The sequence below is a fragment of the Cibotium barometz genome, chromosome 19, assembly GCF_041138505.1.
Source record: "Cibotium barometz isolate CiBa-2024 chromosome 19, ASM4113850v1, whole genome shotgun sequence".
NCBI classification, from domain to species: domain Eukaryota; kingdom Viridiplantae; phylum Streptophyta; class Polypodiopsida; order Cyatheales; family Cibotiaceae; genus Cibotium; species Cibotium barometz.
The window spans coordinates 10,107,709-10,127,405 of NC_141064.1; the positions used below are offsets into that span (position 1 = coordinate 10,107,709).

Sequence of the window (19,697 nt, forward strand, 5' to 3'; positions counted from 1 at the left end):
GGATGGGGATGTGGATGTGGATATGGATGTATGAATGTGGATGTGGATGTATGAATGTGGATGTGGATGTGGAAATGGATGTATGGATGTGGATGTGGATGTGGAAATGGATGTGTGGATGTGGATGTGGATATGGATGTATGAATGTGGATGTGGATGTATGGATGTGGATATGGATGTGTATGTATGAATGTGGATGTGGAATTGGATGTATGGATGTGGATGTATGGATGTGGATGTGTATGGGGAATAATGAATGCGAATGTGTATGTGAAATGATGAGACGTCGATATGAGTGAATGGATGAGATGTGATGACATGTGAATTGGGATGTGAATAAATGATATGTGATGTGAATGAATCTGATGTGATGAGATGGAAAATGATGTGATTGGATGAGAATGAGTACACATATGAATTCAATGTGGAATAAGTAATGTGGACTGATAAGGGATAATGTGGAAAGACGAGAGTTCATTATAGAAAGTGTAATTGTGACTTGTTTGTAAATGATTGTTTTATGTCAAGAATGCTAGGATAGCATTTTGACCGTTTTGAGGTCGTGGTTGGAGATCTATCTGTTAAAGTTACAACTGCTGTGACGGAGAGTCAATGGAGGACGTCTCGCGTAGCAAGGTTAGCCGAGGTCTTGACCAGCCTCGGTTTGATTAAAATGGTGAGCTTTCGCTACAATGGATGAGGGACCAAGGAAGCGGCCTATGAGTGAAGCGCTAGGTGACCTGCGAAGGATCCTAGAGGGTGTTGACCATACGGTGCTCGGGCTCTGGGTCGCCGAAGATACCCACAAGTACGTCGGGGAAGATATTGGAACAAGGAGTAAGAGTTGTTTTCTGAATTCGGGTGTGGATCTGGTTGATTGACCTTGCTGGTCCTCAACGGATGAGTCCATGACTCTTTTATATGGATCTGTTGGTTGATCTTGCTGATCTTCCACAGAGATTCCATTTTGTTATGTGAATATATTGCCGATTACTATGACCTAGGAACTATTGAAAAGGCCCCTGAGTGAACAGGTGGTGAGCATTCTGGTTTGCTAATGATGCCATAAGTACACCGAGGAATGATTGAAATAAGGATTCAACCAGAGATTTTGAGGATTGTGATCAGTGACATTAAAGGATTGTTTTAAAGATAGCTGATGCTGAGAAAAAAGGTAACTTCATATTGGGTGTGTAAGTGGTGTGACTAGTTTTATGTTTGCATGAACATCCAGCTAGGGGGCCTGGCACATGTGAAGATTTTCAAAAAAGAGAGAGCAAGCGCTCTACATACATTCCATGCAAGCACATGTACTTTGTTTACTTGGAGGTCCTTGGTCTGGATGCGACTACTTATGAGTTTATTCACCACGCAGCTCTAACAAAAATTGAGTTGTTTCAAGCACTTGGAGGCAGGCGATCAAATGTCACACCTTGAAAGAGCGCGACTAAATGTGGTTATGTTTCATAATTTGGAAGTTTATGCCTTTTTGGGCTCTGTAGGACATGGGATTGTTAGAATGTTTTGTGTGGTTACCATGTTTTCTCGGCCTTTATTTTGTACTGGTTTTGTGTGTTGGTGGTTCAGGCAATTTTGGGATCTTCCAACATAGTTGTGGGGTGGTTGCAAGATCAGGGTGCCCAGTTTTGTCCACTCAGGCACCCTGTAAATAGTAAAAAAACAGGCATTTGTTTACCTTTAGAGGCTAATCTCTCCTAGTAAATGAAGGAATTTCGTTTCAAGTTCTTTTGTTGGAACATCATATTCAAAGTTGGAAATATAGTTGCATAATTTGATTAAGCATTAGATAGTCAAAAGTCCTCATTTTCTTAGGTACAAAGTCAATGTATACACCCTGTCCCAAATTTGAACTGATTCCATAAAATGCTAATATCTTTTACACATAAACTCATATGAGATTCCCACTTTGTACCTTAGATCTTTATATAATATGGAGCTTAACTTGATTTTTCGAGAAAATTTTAAGATATTTGTCTATTTTCTTTAAATATTTCAAGGTCTTGAAAGTGTTATAATATACACCACTTTTTGTACCCACAATAGCTACCACTTGAAATCCTCAATCTTGTAGATCAAAAGAGTGGGTAGATACTGAGACATTAGTAGAATGTGGTGGTTAGTAAAAATTGCAAATCCAATGGTTGGATTTTTAATGATCTCTTTTTCAAAATTCTTCCAGACTATCAGAAGGCCTGTAAATATTAATAATCTAATTAGTAAAATTACATTTTTGATGTGAATCATATAAAACCTATAGGGACTAGTGTGCTTGTAATGGTGCATCTATGGAAAAATAAATTGGATCACTCTAAGTATGGAAAGATCATTTTTTATCATTTCATCATATTTTTTATTAATTTTGATTAATTAGACTAATTTATATTAATTTAAGTTATATTGGGTTAACTTAAGGGCAAGCGTATTTTCTATGATTTGCTTGATCTCATTTTAAGTACCTTGTCCCCCAAAACTTGCTCTCCAAGCATTGTCCCAGTGTGGATAAAACTGGACATCCTGATCTTGCAACAACCCTGTGGTTATGTAAGAAAGGTCACTTATATATGCACTGTGATATAGATCGATTTTGTGTATTGGTGGTTCATGTAATTTTGGTGTCTTTTGATAGGTTTATGGTGAGGTATTATGTTACAAGTGCGTATGTCTTATGCTCATTGGAGTGGCGAAAAGTGAAGCACTTTTTTCTAATTGCATTTGTGTTGTAAAATTTAGTCTAAAAAATACCAAAATTTTTAGGGTTTATTGCTAAGTTTGGCTTTAATTTTCGCCTCGCTTGAAGGAGGTTGCTTGGAGAATGGGATTTATCCTTGCATAGAGATTATGCATATCAAGGCTTATCTCAAGCTTATGCATAGAGATATGGAGCATTATTATAGGCTATCTAGAATGTTGGTTATATCAAGTTAGGAGTGGTTATCTGTGAGTAGGTGGTTATAGTGGAGGGGGATCCCTCAATCTTTTCACTTTCCTTCTCTTGTAAAAGATAAGGTACCTTTGGCTTTAATAGTGGGGAGCGTGTGAAAAGTCCTCAGAAGCTATCATCCAAAAGGGGCACTATCCACCCTGCTTAACTACGCAGTATTCTAGAACGTCTCAATAAAGTTCTATTATCACATGTTCTACGCAGTATTCTAGAAGGTCTCAATAAAGTTCTAGAAGGTCTCAATAAAGTTCTATTATCACATGTTGCCTATTTTGTTTAAGCTTTAAGCATTCTTGTGTTAGAGAATTCTTACTTTGTTGCCTCTTTTGTTTTGTAGCTCTTGCACTAACTTGTCCTCTCTTTCCACTTTACAAAAAAGAGGTAAGCTCTCTTCTTCTTTTAATTGCTTATGCAGTTTTTCCTTTATTACACCCTTGGGTGTTGGGTTTAGGTTTAGCTTAGTTTACCTCTATGCATAGAATCTTGCAAGCTCTATGCATAAGACTCTATGTGCAAGCTTCTATGCTTATGGCTCTATGCATAGAGCTTCATGCATAAGGCTCTATGCGTAGGCTTTATGCACAAGTAGAGCTTTATGCATAAGGCCTTTATGAATGTTTTATGCTGCAAGCAATTGACTCTTATGTGTGTATTCAGGTTGGGTTTTATGTATAAGCAATGTCAATCGACCCATCATAGGACCCAGATGTCGCAAATCTACTCTCTATCATCGAAACGAAGAATATTTTTGCATGCTTGGACACAGTTCACTGTGGCACAGGTATGGTTTAACAAAACCTTTTCACATACACAAAGTTTACCCTTTTATGTATTTTATGTCTTATTGTTTAATCTTATATGCAGGTCACCTTACCATCGGGCAAGTCAATGCCTTATGGGCAATCTATCCCACATGGCAAGTTGTGTCCATGGGGAGAGTCCACTCCTTTGATAGGTGCAGTTGCGAGTAGTGCAAGTCCGAGTGGTTCCGGCCCTTCATGGTATAGCTGTGATAGGTGCAGTTGCGAGTAGTGCAAGTCCGAGTGGTTCCGGCCCTTCATGGTATAGCTGTGATAAGCCTACGCTCCCTCATGTTTATCTTCACCACAATGATGACGTAGTAGGGAGTATGGGGGAGTAGTAGATGTGCTAGCGGGAGTAGAAGTAGACTACTTTTGCTTTGGCAAAAGTAGCAATAGATCTCCCAAGTTGTCTCCCCAACAAGGGGCTCTTCATCCGCTCATTTTGAGCCAGCCCCTTGGAGACCGATTTCACCATTTGATCCACACACCCTACCATACAACGTGGATGTCGAACATGGTGTCCTTGTGATGGATGAACGAGGGAAGCAAATCATGAATCGCATGCATGTACTTGCTAACTTGGAGTTCACAAACTCCTTTGATAAAAAGTGGAAAGCACAAGACAAGCTCTCAAAGAAATATGTCATTGATGCGCTCAAGGCAGAGTTCTTTGTTCCACATGCGGACCTTTTCTTGTCGGAGGAGTGGATGAACAAAAGAATAAAACTTTTGCTCTATAATATCAGAGCAAACATCAAGAGAGTATCAAGGAACAATTTGTGAAAGCCCAGCATTTGCTTGCAGAGCAGGAGGAGAGGAGGAACGCGCAAAGCTTCGTGAGAAAGCACCCATATGCTTTTCAACAATAAACAATAGCGAGCGCTTCCCAACTACGGAAGCGAGTGGCTTCAAACTTTGGCTCGAGAGGAAAGTCCTCCTTCATTACTCGTTTCGTAAGTACCTATTTTACTAATCATTTCCTTATCCTCTTTCGTTTTTTTTTGTACTATATTGTTTCCTTTAACTATTTATATATATATATATATATATATTGTTGAGGGAGGGTGTTGGGCATGACCCCACAAAGGAGGAGTAGGACTATGACTACAAAGTCCCCCATCTACAATTATGGGCATGGATGCATACGTGAGGCGTATGCTTGCATGAGTCCATTTTGGGGACTCAAGTAGACGAGGTAAGTAGTGAAACAACCCTTCTCTTATCTATATCTTATTGTCTTTTATTGTATTACACTTACCTTGCTTGCATGTATGTAGGAAGAAGGGGAAGGGGAAGAGGAAGATTACGAGCATGAAGTGGAAGAAAGAAGTGAAGACTCGAAGGACAAAGATGATGATGATGAGCATTCAAAATCCAATGAGGATTCTGATTAGCCTCCTCTTCTTTAATTTATTTTTTATATATATTTCCAAAGGCCCAACAATTCACGAAATATAATACATATTAGGCTCACTTACATTCTCCTCAGTTTATGACTTTTCATGTTTATGTTTGTATCACAAAACTATGACTTTTTTTTAATTTTAAAAAAGAGTTGGAGTAGAATGGGGAGTCTTGTTCAAACTCCCCAAAGTATGTGCCAGTGTTTTTTTTCCACGCAGTTCTTTTGTTGCTCAGCAAAAGTTTTCTACTATTTTCACTGTTGGAGTAGCGATCTCATTTTGTAGCGAAAACAGCAGCTCTTTAGCAACAAAATGGGCCTAACATCTCTCTACCCTTCTAGTTATAAAAGCAATGCTATTTTTGCTGCTACACGGTCCCCATTCTATTGTAGTGAAATTCCTATCTCTCAATGATTGATTCTATCTTTTGTATAAACCATGAGAACTTTGAGTAAGCTTTATTATAAACTAGTCTCTAGATTAATTCTATCTAGAAGTGTATAAACCATTGGGACTCTAAGTAATATTCATTAAAAAAACGGTCTCTAGTACACTGATCAAGTGCTATTATATAAATTTTCCAATAGGATAGCCTCGTAGAGATGCTATGAGTAGAACACAAAAGTTGGAAACCAAATATGCTGAAGAGTTGCTTTAACTATGGTGGGATATTGCCTCTACATTTTGGCATTCTAAGCATTCTTCTTTTGTAAAAAAATAACTATGAATATTGTTTCTTTTGAGACCAATTTCAAAAGGTTCTTGTTGTTTTTTTTAAAGCACACTCGTCCATGAAAACTTTCAATACTCATGCATAGAATTCATAGGACACCAAATGTTTTTGCAGTCCTAATGGATAAGGTCTTTCACACATAACCTAACACTCTTGCTTGATCTTGATGAGGGATACTTGGGCTTTTGCCTTACAAAATTGCAAAGAGGGACCTTGATTCAACTTGAAACTTATATGTGTGACAAGCAAACATTGTATTGAGAAAAAGAGACAATCAAAACAATTTGAAATGTAAGCTTTTTTCCCAAAATAATTGTGGCCCCTATATTTTACATAAGCCTGAAGAAAGGGACATTAGCATAGACGATGACATCTTCATGGGGATTCATGGGAAATTCAAGAGTCATTATTTGGCCACGAGCATTTGTCAAAGGTGAACAATTATTATAAAGAAGCGATGTGAGCATTAGATGTGGATGACCGTAACTTGTTGGTAATTATTGGAGATTGAGCCCTTTTATGTTAGAATTTCTAGTGCATTATTCACTACTAGAGGTTTAGGGCATACCGACACTAGAACACCGACGCAAATGTCGAGCGTCGGTATGTACATCCTAAACTTGGAGGCAAAGAGTCGGGCGGGTAATTTTCGAAAGTGCGTATACCGACACGTATACCGACGCATATTCTGACGCCATATTTTGGCAAATATTCTGACACAGATATCAATGAATATTTCGACGAATATTCCGACGCGTATTCCGACGGATATTCTGACGCAGATACCGACGCCCGTAACTTTTTTACAGTCGAGAACCTGCTATTCTCTATTTTGCAAAGCGTTGAATGTCCAGACAAGGTATGCGTGCATCTCCCTCAAGCGTTCACCTTCTTCCATTCGACCCACTCTTGATGTGTGTGTGTGTGTGTGTGTGTGTGTGTGTGTATGGAGAGAATTAGTGAAGTGTGTGTGTAGATCTCCCTCTCTCTCCTTGGGCGTTTTGCCTCTTCCCATCTCCTCATCTTCTTATGGCATTTTGCCTCTCTCCATATCCTCATCTTCTTATGTGTGTGTGTGTGTGTGTGTGTGTGTGTGTGTGTGTGTGTGTGTGTGTGGAGAGAGATTAGGGTAAATGTGTGATGTGTGTGTATATCTCCTTCCCCTCTCTCCATCCTTCTTCTTACCTTCTTAATTATGTTTGGAGAGAGGATTTGTATGTGTGTGTTGTGAGAGATGTAGAGAGTGAGAGAGCTTGTGTATGTGCATCTATTACTAATGTATGCAATGTGTGTGTAGGTTTGTTCCTCCCACGTGTGTCCTAGCTTGCAAATCTACTTCGAACACGCACTATCCAATCCACATTTGAGAGGTAAGCACATGACCAATTATGTTGTTTTATTACTTCTCTTTTTGTTATGTTTTAATTTGTTCTCAATTTGTAATTATTAATTGAAATTGAGTATGCAAACTTGTTGTTTTATGTACATATATGCTAATATTAGCATATATGTGAGTGCATAAGAAATTAATGTATGTGCTTATTTGTCTTTACACACACACACACACTTTGCAAGAGAGAGAGAGAGAGAGAGAGATTTTCTTTTTAATGCGCATACCCAAGGCGTTTCGGTCTCTTTTTCGACTTGAAATCTAATGTCTAAGACATGCATGTCAACGCTATGTCTATATGTATATACTCTAATGTATATGCCTAAAGCACATATCCATAAGCTAATGTATATGCCTAAACATCGCTAATGTATACTTGATCTCCCTCAACGGCTGGGGAAAAGAAGCCCGTTTGACGCTTTAAATGTTATTTTTAAAATCTCCCTCAATGGCTGGGGAAAAGAAGCCCGTTTGATCTCCCTCAATGGCTGGGGAAAAGAAGCCCGTTTGACGCTTTAAATGTTATTTTTAAAATCTCCCTCAACGGCTGGGAAAAAGAAGCCCGTTTGACGCTTTAAATGTTATTTTTAAAATCTCCCTCACGGCTGGGGAAAGGAAGCCCTATTTTATGGTTTACATAATGCTTAATGATTTATGTAATGCGTAACGATTTGCATTTAATGAGCTACATATACATGTTATCCTACTAGATGGAGCCTCTCAATCTTGAAGAGAGAATAGCGTGTCCATGCATGCGATGTAAGTACCAAATATTTTGAAAACAAAGGATTTGCAACCAGCATATTCATGACGCTTGCATTTTTCCAATGGAGCGCTTACAAAATTTACGGTTTCAATCGTACAACCAAGCAAGTGTGCAACCACATCTTGATAACATTGCGCCTATGAATTCTCGTCCCCAACAAAGGATGAGAATATCGAAGGAGGGAGTGACAGATGGAACTCAATTAACAGCACCCGAGGGAATGGAAGAAGGTCCAATGGAGGAAATGTTGGATGCCTTTCTCAGAGGCAAGGGATGCATTTAAAGAGGGGAAAGAGAAACCTGTTTAGCTAGATGATAGGGAGTGGAAAGCCATAGCTCAGGAGCTCACAGAGACACCAGAGAGGTTTCAACAACAAAGAGACGCGGCAAGGACGAGACTCCAAACAATAGGGCCTTCTCATCTTGGGAGTGGTGGTTACGAAACCATGCGCCATGAATTCGTAAGTATTTGTAGCAATTTTGTTTATCTAAATGTATGTATGTGGGCTAATTGTTGATTTCTAAAAGTTGTAATTGTTAATCGTTTATGTAGGAGTTGGCCATGAATCGCCCACCAAGTAGGCGAGAAGAGAAGTACGCTCACAAATATGGCCTTGTGGCCTTATTTGAGATGCTTGAAGCAAAAGGAGAGACCATCAATTGGGAGGCATTACCATAATGTAAGTCCTCTAAACTATTAGAAGGCGAGAAGAGAAGTACGCTTGAAGCAGAAGGAGAGACCATCAATTGGGAGGCATTACCATAATGTAAGTCCTCTAAACTATTAGTATATGATCAAAATATTCATGAGTAATGTTTCTTGTTTATCTGAAAAATACAAAAACGAGCACAGTTGTCTTTTGTGCTCTATTTTGGACAGAATGGTGCTGTCTGTTTACTGCTATTGAGTCTGTTGACTGCTATTGAGTCCTGTTGACTGCAGGCAGCAGGCAACACCATTCTGTCCAAAAAAAATTACTGCTATGGTCGTCGGTATATCCCCGCCGGTGTAAGTGCCGGTATGCGTGCTGGTATATGCGCTGGTATATTCGCCAGTATGAGCACCGGTATGCGTGCTTGTATAAGCGCCGGTATATGCGCCGATATGAGCGTCGGTATGCGTGCTAGTATGAGGGTCGGTATGCGTGCTGGTATGAGCACCGATATGAGCGTCGATATGCGTGCTGGTATGCATGTCGGTATGAGCGCCGGTATATATATCGGGTATTACTGACGCGAATACCGACGTTGTGGTTCCGACACAGATACCGGGGTTTATGCCGATGATGACGGGGCTTTTTTAGACCCCGTTTAATGATGTCGGTATAAGCGCCGGTATTAGGCTATCATGTAGTAGTGATTTACCCCCCATTTTAATAAAAATCCTCCTTATGTCTCCTCCTCTTTAGAAGCCTTTTTTTCATTTTTTTTCAGGAATCTTCAGAAGCAATTTAAGAGTTGTTCTATTTGGTTGTCTATTAATTGTTTGCATATTCACATAGATTGAGCTCAATTGGAACTTACTTATATAATTGTTGAGAAGAGGTGCACCGTGCAACCCATTTATGCATTTATGTTTCTATTTTATTCAATTTCGATGATGTAGCAGGGAGTTTGGGATGTAGTAATCATGCTTGTGGGGGAGAGCAGGTTGCTTTTGCTTTAGCAAAAGCAGCATTATGTCTCCGATGCGTCTCCCCAGCAAGGGGGCTCTTCATCTACACATTACGAGCTAGCCTCTAGGAGACCCATTCCACCATTTGATCCATGCACCCTACCGTACAACATGGATGTTGATGGTGCCCTCGTGATGGATGCAAGAGGAAAGCAAGTCATGGACTACATGCATGTACTTGCAAACATGGAGTTTGTGAACTCCTTCAAAAAGTGAAAAGCACAAGATGAACTTTCAAAGCCATACGTCATTGATGTGCTTAAGTCAGAGTTTCCTGTTCCACATGTGGGTCTTTGCTTCTCCAAGGAGTAGATAAAGCGACAAAGCAAGATTTTTCTCTCTAATAGGAGAGAAAATATAAAGAGAGAATCAAAGAATCATTTAGAGAAGCCCAATGTTTGTACGACCGAGGAGTGGAGGCACGCACGCAGATTTGTGTGAAAGCACCCACGTGCTTTTCAACAACAAGCGACGGCGAGTGCTTCCCAACTACAAAAGCCAGGGGCTTCACACTTCAGCTCAGGAGGAAAGTCCTCCCTCAATGGTCATTTTGTAAGCATCATTTTTAGTAATCATTTCTTCTTCTCTTTTATTTTATTTTGTACTATATTGTTTTCTTTAACTAATTGTATTGGATTTTGTAAAGGGAGGTTATTAGGCGTGACCCAACAAAGGAGGAGTATGACTATGGGTACAAAGCCCCCCGTCCGCACAATTGTGGGCGTGGATGCGTACGCGAGGTGTACACTTGGATGAGTATGTTTTAGCAACTCAAGCAGATGAGGTAAGTGAACCTAAACCCTTCTCTTTTCTACATCTAATTGCATTTTATTTCCCTCGCTTATCTTGGGCTTGATGGCATGTATGTAGGATGAAGGGGAAGAGGAACAGGAGGATCCTGACTATGAGCATGAAGCTGTAGGAAGGTGAAGAGGATGATGAAGATGATGATGATGATGATGATCACTCAGAATCTGATGAGGATTCCAATTAGCCACCTCTTCATTTTGTAGACATCTTTTGTATATATAGCTAACGGCATGACACTCTGAAATAAAGTAAATTTTGGGCTCAATTGCATTCTTGAATAGTTTAAGTGTTTCTTCTTATGTTTGTGTTTGTGTCATAAAACTGAAACTGTGACTCTGTTTAATTTTTAAAAAAAGAGTTGGGACATTGCACAGAGCTTTCGCTACTAAGCAGCACAAATAGCATCAAAATATCACTACTCGACAGTGATATTTCACTGCGAAACAACAAAATTTTGCTAAATTTTGATGCTATTTTCCTTGGTGATCAGCAAACTCGTCACAGCAAAAATAACAGAATTTCTAGCAGCGAAAGTAGTCCGACATCTCCCTACCCTTCTAGTTATAATTAAATGCTGCTATTTTTGCTGCTACACCCTCATCTGTTGTAATGATGGCTTCAAGGGATCTAATAGATGTTTTTTTAATTATAAATCATTTTCTGTGTGTATGTGACATGTATTTTTTAAATTCAGCATCCAACAACTCTATGGAATTTCATGCAGTGAAAATAACAGCGTAATTTTGCTCTTATTTTCGTTGCACAGCAGTGAAATCATAATATAGCAACGAAATGTCACTACTATAAGCGCTGCTCAATAGCGAATTTTTGTTGCTATTAGCACTCGGGAACAACGAAAATTTACTGCTATAAGCATTACTGAGCAGCGAAATTTCACTACTGGGAAGCACTATTTCATGTGGGGTAGCGAGCAGAATCCTCGACATCCTGACAAAGTAAATGCTATTACGCCCCCAACATGTTGTAGCGATTCATTGAAAACCGATCTTTAGTACACCGATCAAGTGCTATTATATATTTTTTCTAATAGGATAGCCTCAAAGAGATGCCATGACTAGAACACAAAAGTTGGAAACCAAATATACTCAAGAGTTGCTTTAATTATCATAGGATATTGCTTGGCATTCTAAGTATTCTTCTTTTGTAAAAAAACAACTATTAATATTGTTGCTTTTGAGACCGATTCCAAAAGGTTCTTATCTTTTTTTGAATCACACTCGTCGATGAAAACTTTCTTGTAACTCCATGAGAAGCAAATTACCCTCTTTTGTTGACTATGTTCTTGTAACTCCATGGTAACCAAACCTCCTTTTGTTGAGCTCATGTGTTTTCTTGTATTTGCCTAAGGGAAATACTCACGCGTGGAATTCATAGGACACCAAATGTTTATGGAGTCCTAATGGATAAGGTCTTTCACACACAACCTAACACTCTTGCTTGATCTTGATGAGGGACAAGTGGGCTTGTGCCTTACAAAATTGCAAAGAGGGACCTTGATTCAACTTGGAACTTATATGTGTGACAAGCAAACATTATATTGAGAAAAATAGTCAATCAAAACAATTTGACGTATAAGTTTTTTTTTTTCAAAATGATTGTGGTCCATAAGCCTAGTAGAAAGGACATTAGCGTAGAGGATGACATCTTCATGGGGAATTCAAGAGTCATTATTTGGCCACGAGCATTTGTCAAGGTGAACAATTATTATCAAGAAGCGGTGTGAGCATTAGATGTGGATGACGATAGCTTTTACTAATTGTTGCGAGATTGAGACCTTTTATGTTAGAATTTCTAGTGGATTATTCACCCCCCATTTTATCCTCTTCAAAAGCCTTTTCTTTTCCATTTTTTCCGGGAATCTTCAGAAGCAATTTAAGAGCTGTTCTATTCGGTTGTCTATTATTTGTTTGCGTATTCACATAGATTGAGCTCGGTTGGAACTTATAATTGCTGAGAGGAGCAACCCATTTGTGCATTTACGTTCCTATTTATTTCAATTCCGCCGGCTTTTAATTTCATTTTGCATCGGAAAAATTAAATATGGGGCGTGCTCCTCAGATGTGCTGTGAGCATGGCAGCATCAGAAAAGGTGCATGGACACCTGAGGAGGACAAGAAGCTTTTGGACTTCATACAAGGCAACCATGGCCATGGCACTTGGCGAGCTTTACCTAAGCTTGCAGGTAACATGAATTTTTTAGAATTAATTAACAGTACTTAGCCTATCCCTCTGTCAAAAATCATATGCAATCATCGCACAGTGATTCATGTGTTTCTGTGTATTTTGTTGGGCATGGATCTGGAGGTATAGGGCTTCAACGGTGTGGCAAGAGTTGCAGGATGAGATGGAAGAACTACCTTCAGCCGGGCATCAAGCGAGGCCGATTCTCCGCCGAAGAAGATCAAGTCATCGTTCACCTGCAAGCCCTTCTGGGAAACAAGTGTTTCTCCCTCTCCCGCTGTTTAATATATACGATTAATGATTAGTGGAAACAGTTCTTACCTTAGATTATAAATGGTTTTGCAATTGTTCCCGATCGATCACCTGTGCAGGGGCTCGTGTAATGAATCATTGATCGTTTGTTGCATCTGATCGTGACACAGGTGGTCTACGATAGCTTCTCAACTTCCCGGAAGAACCGACAATGAGGTGAAGAACTACTGGCGCTCGCACTTGGAGAAGCGAGTAATGTGCTGCAGGAGCATGGGAATCGACCCTAATGAGTTCTACGCAGAGGTTTCTTGCGTTACCCCGACTGCGCCTCTACGCTCGCAGATTAGGTTTCACGAGTCGGATCAGGCCTCGTCTTCAGCTGGCCTTTACTGCTACTCGTCCTCCTCATCTAATCCACAGGCTCCAGCTTATATATCAATGACTCAGTGTCTTGATGCACAATGCTACCATGACTTGAACGTCAACTCACAAAACCAAGAGCTGTATCTTACAGGTTTCGGAGCACCATGCAGCACTGCAAATTGCTTCTATACGGGCGTTGATGATTATAGTACTGAGCTTCTGCGCTTGCAAACTGCAGAACAGAACACCTTAATTCCCCATGAAAACACCAACTTTATTCTGGGACAACCTTCTGATCCCTTCTCCGCTTTTTCTAATTTCCAGCTCCCAGCTGCACAGTCTACCTCTGATCCCGAACAAGCTATTATAACGGATTTCTCGTTAGGATTCTGAAGTTTTCATTGAACCTCTAATTAATTACAAGTCCTTATATACTCATGTACGCACAGAGATTGTCGTCCGCCTGAACGGTTCTACTTGTTCAAGCAGTGATTCATGATATTAATTTGATGTTAATTATATCAGTTTGATTAATTTCTTTATTACTTCCCTCAAACTCAACACTCGCAGCGGGCTTTTCCCTCTGTTCACTAGTCGACTGCAGCTCCAAGGTTTCCATCTCTCTCTCTCGTTTCCGCAAGAAACCAAGAAAAATCTAGAGATATATTGTAATATTCTTATGTGTTTTGTAGCGGCTATGGGTTTTGTGTTTCATTTTTAATGTTTTGACTTTCCTTTTGGTGTATGATTTTATCATTGCTTCGATGAATCGATTATTTCCACGTAGACATAAAATGAGCGCGTTTAGTAGGTTAGTATAAAATCAGTTCATGATGTGTAAGAAGGATTGTTATGGTTAATAAAGTAAGTTTTGTACCCAACCTTGGAGATAAAAGTTTTTAAAATGTAAGGCCCACAAGATACCTTAGCATTTATGTGAAACCATGAAGTTTTACTTGGGATAGCCTTCTTTTGAAACCTAATCTTTACTTTTACTTGTTAGTGAATATATATATCAACAGATACACTCTCATGACTATACCATAATCATTTGATTAGTATTTCTATTGCATTGTCTAAATTGAGAAATTCAGCCAACTATGTGGAGTTCAACAATTCACAGACAACATCCCACATTTCATCCTCCCACCTATTTAAGATGATGACCCAGGTCCATGCCAGCCTTGAGTAATGCTTCAATAGTAGAGTGTACTTCTCCAGTATCTCATCCTTTATCCATATTGTGACATCATGCCTATTACCCACAAGATATTCCATCAAAGAGAAGAATGTGTAGACAAGTTCATTGGTTTTCTTGAACCAACTTTGGGTCTTAGGTCCAAATTTTAGTGCCTTGCTTTAGATTGTTGGACTCATGAGTTGGCAACTGTGCTTTGGAGCTTTAGACCTCGGAAGTTGGAGAAAAAACAACAACTTGGAGGTTACGCCTCCTAAGTATGTGTCAGAGTCTCCTCCTTCCTCCTCAGAATTAATGCAATTTGGGCAGCAGATCAATAATATCAGAGTCACATAAGAAATTAACCTTTACAAATGAAGGAAAGTGATTTTACAAAACACTTTGATCTGATCAAAATCCACCCATTAAGCTGCATCAAGGTTAAAAACTCTATTTTTCCTAGATGTCCGAATTTTCCATAAGTAAGTGAATCTGATCTAAGTTATTAGCTCAATTAATTCTCCCCCCTCGGACTCATCCTTGGCTATGAGCCAATTTGGCCAAGTTAGTTTAATGCCCAAAGTTTGTCTAATCTTGATCTACTCATTGCCCCCCACCAAAAGGGTTTCAAAAGCAGGGTAGGCCTATTAGGCACGCCAACTATCTTCTAGAGGAGTCATATATCTGGGGCATTTTCCAAAGCAAAATCCCCCTTTTCATAAGCTTGGATCCTAGAGACAAGGCTCCCATTAGTACTTTCCATATAAAAATTCTTTCTTTGGTATTTCTAATTTCCACCATAGCAATCTCCATTTGTTCTGCTAGGTGTTCAGACCCCATTTCACTCTTCAAGTTTGGTTGTAGTAAACTAGATTTCTTTTTGACCCAATGCAATGTTTATATATCAAACTAGTTTTGGGGGTTCTTTACCCCCCCCTCTAGCTAGTACCAATCTTAAACCAAAGTCTCTGTGTTACATGTAGTGGAAATAGGTAGACCTTCCACTATATATATTGTGAGCTAGGGGAGCACATGATCGACTTCCCTATGACCTAGAGAGGGGGAGGGGGGGATTCATGCATGTATATGTGGGTGGCATCAAATGGTTCCAATGGGCTTTCCTAAAATCAAGAATAGGGCACACAAACAATACATATGCATTTAATATTGAGTTGATAATCTCCACCTTGCTAAGGTAAAAAAGAGTTTGGGCCATTTCGTGATTTTGTGGTTAACTTTATCCAAGGCCCACTTGACTAGAGCATTGCTAGTAACCCCTACTCTTATAGGAGCTCCCTATGTGCCTAAAAATCTCCCCTTTATTATTGATGACTTGACATCCCCATCTAGAGATGTCAAATGAATCTTCTTCAGCGAAACTGATCATTCTTGACCCCTAATCCTATAGGAGCTCCCTAGAGGTGCCTAAAAATCTCCCCTTTGTTGATGATTTGACATCCCCATCTAAAGATGTCAAATTCAATCAAATTGATCTTTCGTGATTTAAATATATTGCATTTTGAGCTAGAGGAATATGCAAATATTTGCACCAAGGAAACAACCTTGCTCTTGAATGACCATCTAGATTCAATAGATTGATCCCTTTTATCCTACCCTCCCTAGTAGCATCTTCTAGGGCTATGTTGGGAGGATGAGTGGAAAATACTTCCCAAAAGGGGGGCTAAAGGACATCCGTGTCTCACTGATCTATAAATTTCAAAGCTCTCTATTAGGTGGCCATTCAAAAGCAATTGGGAGGAGGCCCCAAAGGCAAGTGAATATATGCATGTACCAATTGTTGTCCCAAAAAGTAACCTCTCCATTACTCTTGAAATAAAATACCAGTGGAATCTGTCATAAACTTTTACTAAATTAAGCTACATCATAATATAGTGTTGGTTGGATTTAATGGCCAATTCATTTCCAAGAAAAGTAGCAAAGATGGTATGATAATTGTCATAAACCCATGTTGTCTATCGAAAATTATCTTGTGAAGCATGGGGCTTATTTTGAAAGCTATGGCCTTGGCCAAAATTTTACACACCATTTGAAAGGATTCTCGAGTGAGAGAAGCTATCACAAGCTGCATGCTTAGGGATCAGTTTAATCACCCCCATCTTGATGTTAAGCATGACTATATGTTTACTGCACTATACCTCTTTAGATCTGACCAATAATCAATGAAGAACTCCAAAGATAAACCATCAATTGATTCAATGCTATCCAGCACACATCATGAGCAAAGGGATCTCAAGCCAAGTTGCTTTGTTAGGAGAAAGACCCTTGTGAACTAGTCTTAGCAAGGTATTCTCAACCTCAAACCTCTTGTTTGACTAGTCTTCCTTCAAACTTAGTACTTCCCCAAAAAAAAATTCTGATCTTAGAGTACTGCCCAATCAAGAGGCCTAGCTATGAGCAATCTCATGTGGGTTCTCAAACCAATGCCATTATTGTCTTTGATGATCCCAATCACCTCTGCCTTATTCCCTTTCTTGAGCCTCTTAAAAGTGTTTTTAGCAATTTCTTTGTTAGGTTTCAATCAACTGGACTTGTTTGCCCCCATGCTCCTAAACCCAAGGTCCTCATCTAACTGGGAAATTTTGGCTTGACATTCCTAGTAGAATTGCTTTTCTTCAAGGGAGAAATTCCTAAACTGCTATCTTTTGCAATTAGGCCCCTATCTTTCTTCCACCCTCTCCCTTTCTTGTCTTTTTTCCCATGCCCTTTGCTTTCCCACCATCCTCATTACATGTTGCATATCATGAACAAAGTTTCTCCAAGACCCATCCTTTGGACCCCTCCAATTCATCTTGTCAATGGATTTCCCACTTAAGTACTTGAACAAAGGATCCTTGAATAGAGAATTACCATAAGCTTTCCTGTAGGAAAACTACCATCCGACTAAGCATCAACCCACCCCCACTGAAGAGGCATATGATTAGAAAGTGCAGTGGTATAGATGACTCCTTAATTTGGATTATATGAGGGACCCATCTAGCTAGATGATTTTAGAAAACTCTATCCAATCTAGAAGAGGAGTTGGTATATTGCAACTTGAAATATGTGTGCCAAGGTTTAGATCCCTAGTCTCCTAGATTTCTTCCATCTACTAGAACTGGAGAGGGCTTAAGATTATCCCAAGTGCTCTTCTCTTTCCCATCAAAATAGTAGAGCCTCCTTTCACGTCTATGTGTTGTTCTAGACATCATGTTGAAATCCCTAGCTAAAATGCAAGGACACTAAAAATTCAACTTGTTTAACCATTACCACATGGTTATTCTTCTTTTATGATTGTGGGGCCAATAGATGTTGATAATCTAATACCTCTCCTCTATTTCTATCACCGGAATTATAATGTTTAGATGACTGCTATCATTGGGGGTTTTAGAGAGTCCTGAACTATAGAGAGGAGCCCACTATAGCCCCTTGGGGTACCCCCAAAAAGATAACCAATGCTTAAATTTAGGTATTTTTTGAACATTTTTCCCATAAAGAATGTGCTCCTGGATAGTATACACCAAAGAGTTCTACTCCCCTACTACTTCCAAAAAGTACCTTGTTTCCTAGATTGCTTGATTCCCTTTACATTCTAGGTTACCCATTTAAATCTATTCCGTGGATTCATGTTCACTACAAAGGAGAGGCCACTACCTCCATTTCTTGATCAAAATCTCCCCCTTCCCCATTTTGTTGTTTCTCCCCCTCTTTCCTTAGAAATTCATCATTCATAATTTGCCACACTCTTTTCACTTACCAATTGAACCTATCTAAGGATGGAGACCCTAATCTCAAATCTTTGAGGGAATCAAAGGAGTTTTAATAGAAAAAAGAGGACACCTCTTCTTGGGGGGTTCACCTAAAAATATGTAAGTATAGCACGTTAGATCAAATGAAGGGGTTTTTTAATTCAAAATTTTAAGGTAAATTTACAAAAATACATTTACAAAAGGGGGTTTTTTTTAAAAAAAATTGTAAGTCCATAAAGAAAAAGAGGTCCTTTTATTTATGAAAAAATCACAGGTAATGAGGTTTTTTAATACCCCTTGAATGTACATGATACATGGGGTTTTTTAGTTGTGCACCCATAAGACCTCTTTTCACCTACCCTATCTAAGGATGGAGACCCTAAGCTCAACTCATTGAGAGAATCAAAGGAGTCTTAATAGGAAAAAGAGGACACCTCTTCGTGGGGGGTTCACCTAGAAATATATAAGTATTGCACGTCAAATCAAATGAAGGGGTTTTTAATTCAAAAATTTAAGGTAAATTCACAAAAATACATTTACAAAAGGGGTTTTTTTGGGAAAAAAACCTGTAATTCCATAAATAAAAAGAGGTCATTTATTCATGAGAAATTGACAGGTAAGGGGTTTTTTAATACCCCTTGAATGCACATGATACATAGGGTTTTTTAGTGGTGCACTCGCCAAGACCTTTTATTTCACCAAGCATCATGGTGAAACTTCCCAAAAGGAAGATTATTAGGATTCACCTTCCCCTTACCTCTTCTTTAATATATCTTAAATTTTTAGCCCCTTAATTTTTTCCTTTACCCACCCTAATACAGTTCTCATCTTTGTTCCCCTCCACCACTTTTTCTTTACCCTTGCCCACTTTACAGAGTTCCCCTCTCCTAACCTCGCATCCTTAACAAAGGTTCATCCCCTTTCTCGGCCTCCTTATCTACCTTAGTTGGGTAGATTGAATCTTTGCACCTTGGGCCTCAAACTTCTCCTCCTCGTTTTTCAATTTCTGATTCACACAACTCCTTGCAAAATGCCCAAATTTACCACAACTTGGTTGTCTACAATAATGCGAGATGATGGGCTGGGTGTGCCAACTAGATATACCTCCCACAACTTAGGGGAGAGAATCCACCAAAAAGAAGTATCAAATCTCATCGTGTGGATTATGAGACCGCGGTCTAGAAGGCAAGTCTATAGAACTTTTTAAAAATCATATTTGAAACAAAGTTTTCCCAAGAAGCCTAGGGTGCAATAGAAAAGAGTGTGGTGGTGGAGGTCTCTTATGAAAAATGTAGAGAGCTCGAGGAAGATTGTTTAAAACCTAGAAAAACAAAATACATAAGAGGATACATAGGTAATACATGGCTACATTTTAGAAGTCATGGATACAAAATGAAAAAAGATCGTAGAGTCTG

The 19,697-nt window shown here is 39.2% G+C and overlaps 1 protein-coding gene across 2 annotated transcripts; it reads left to right on the forward strand.

Moving 5' to 3' along the window:
* The first annotated feature begins 12,509 nt into the window (after positions 1–12,509).
* On the forward strand, positions 12,510–13,863 carry LOC147628215 (transcription factor MYB3-like). 2 transcript variants are annotated; one of them, XM_086814114.1, is made up of 3 exons: positions 12,510–12,745; positions 12,868–13,003; positions 13,167–13,863. In XM_086814114.1, exons 1-3 carry the CDS (start codon positions 12,604–12,606, stop codon positions 13,750–13,752), a joined length of 864 nt encoding a protein of 287 aa, XP_086670240.1. In that variant the 5' UTR covers positions 12,510–12,603; the 3' UTR covers positions 13,753–13,863. The 2 variants fall into 2 exon arrangements, with proteins under 2 accessions (XP_086670240.1, XP_086670241.1); XM_086814115.1 differs by having other exon boundaries at positions 12,874–13,003.
* Positions 13,864–19,697: the final 5,834 nt, after the last annotated feature.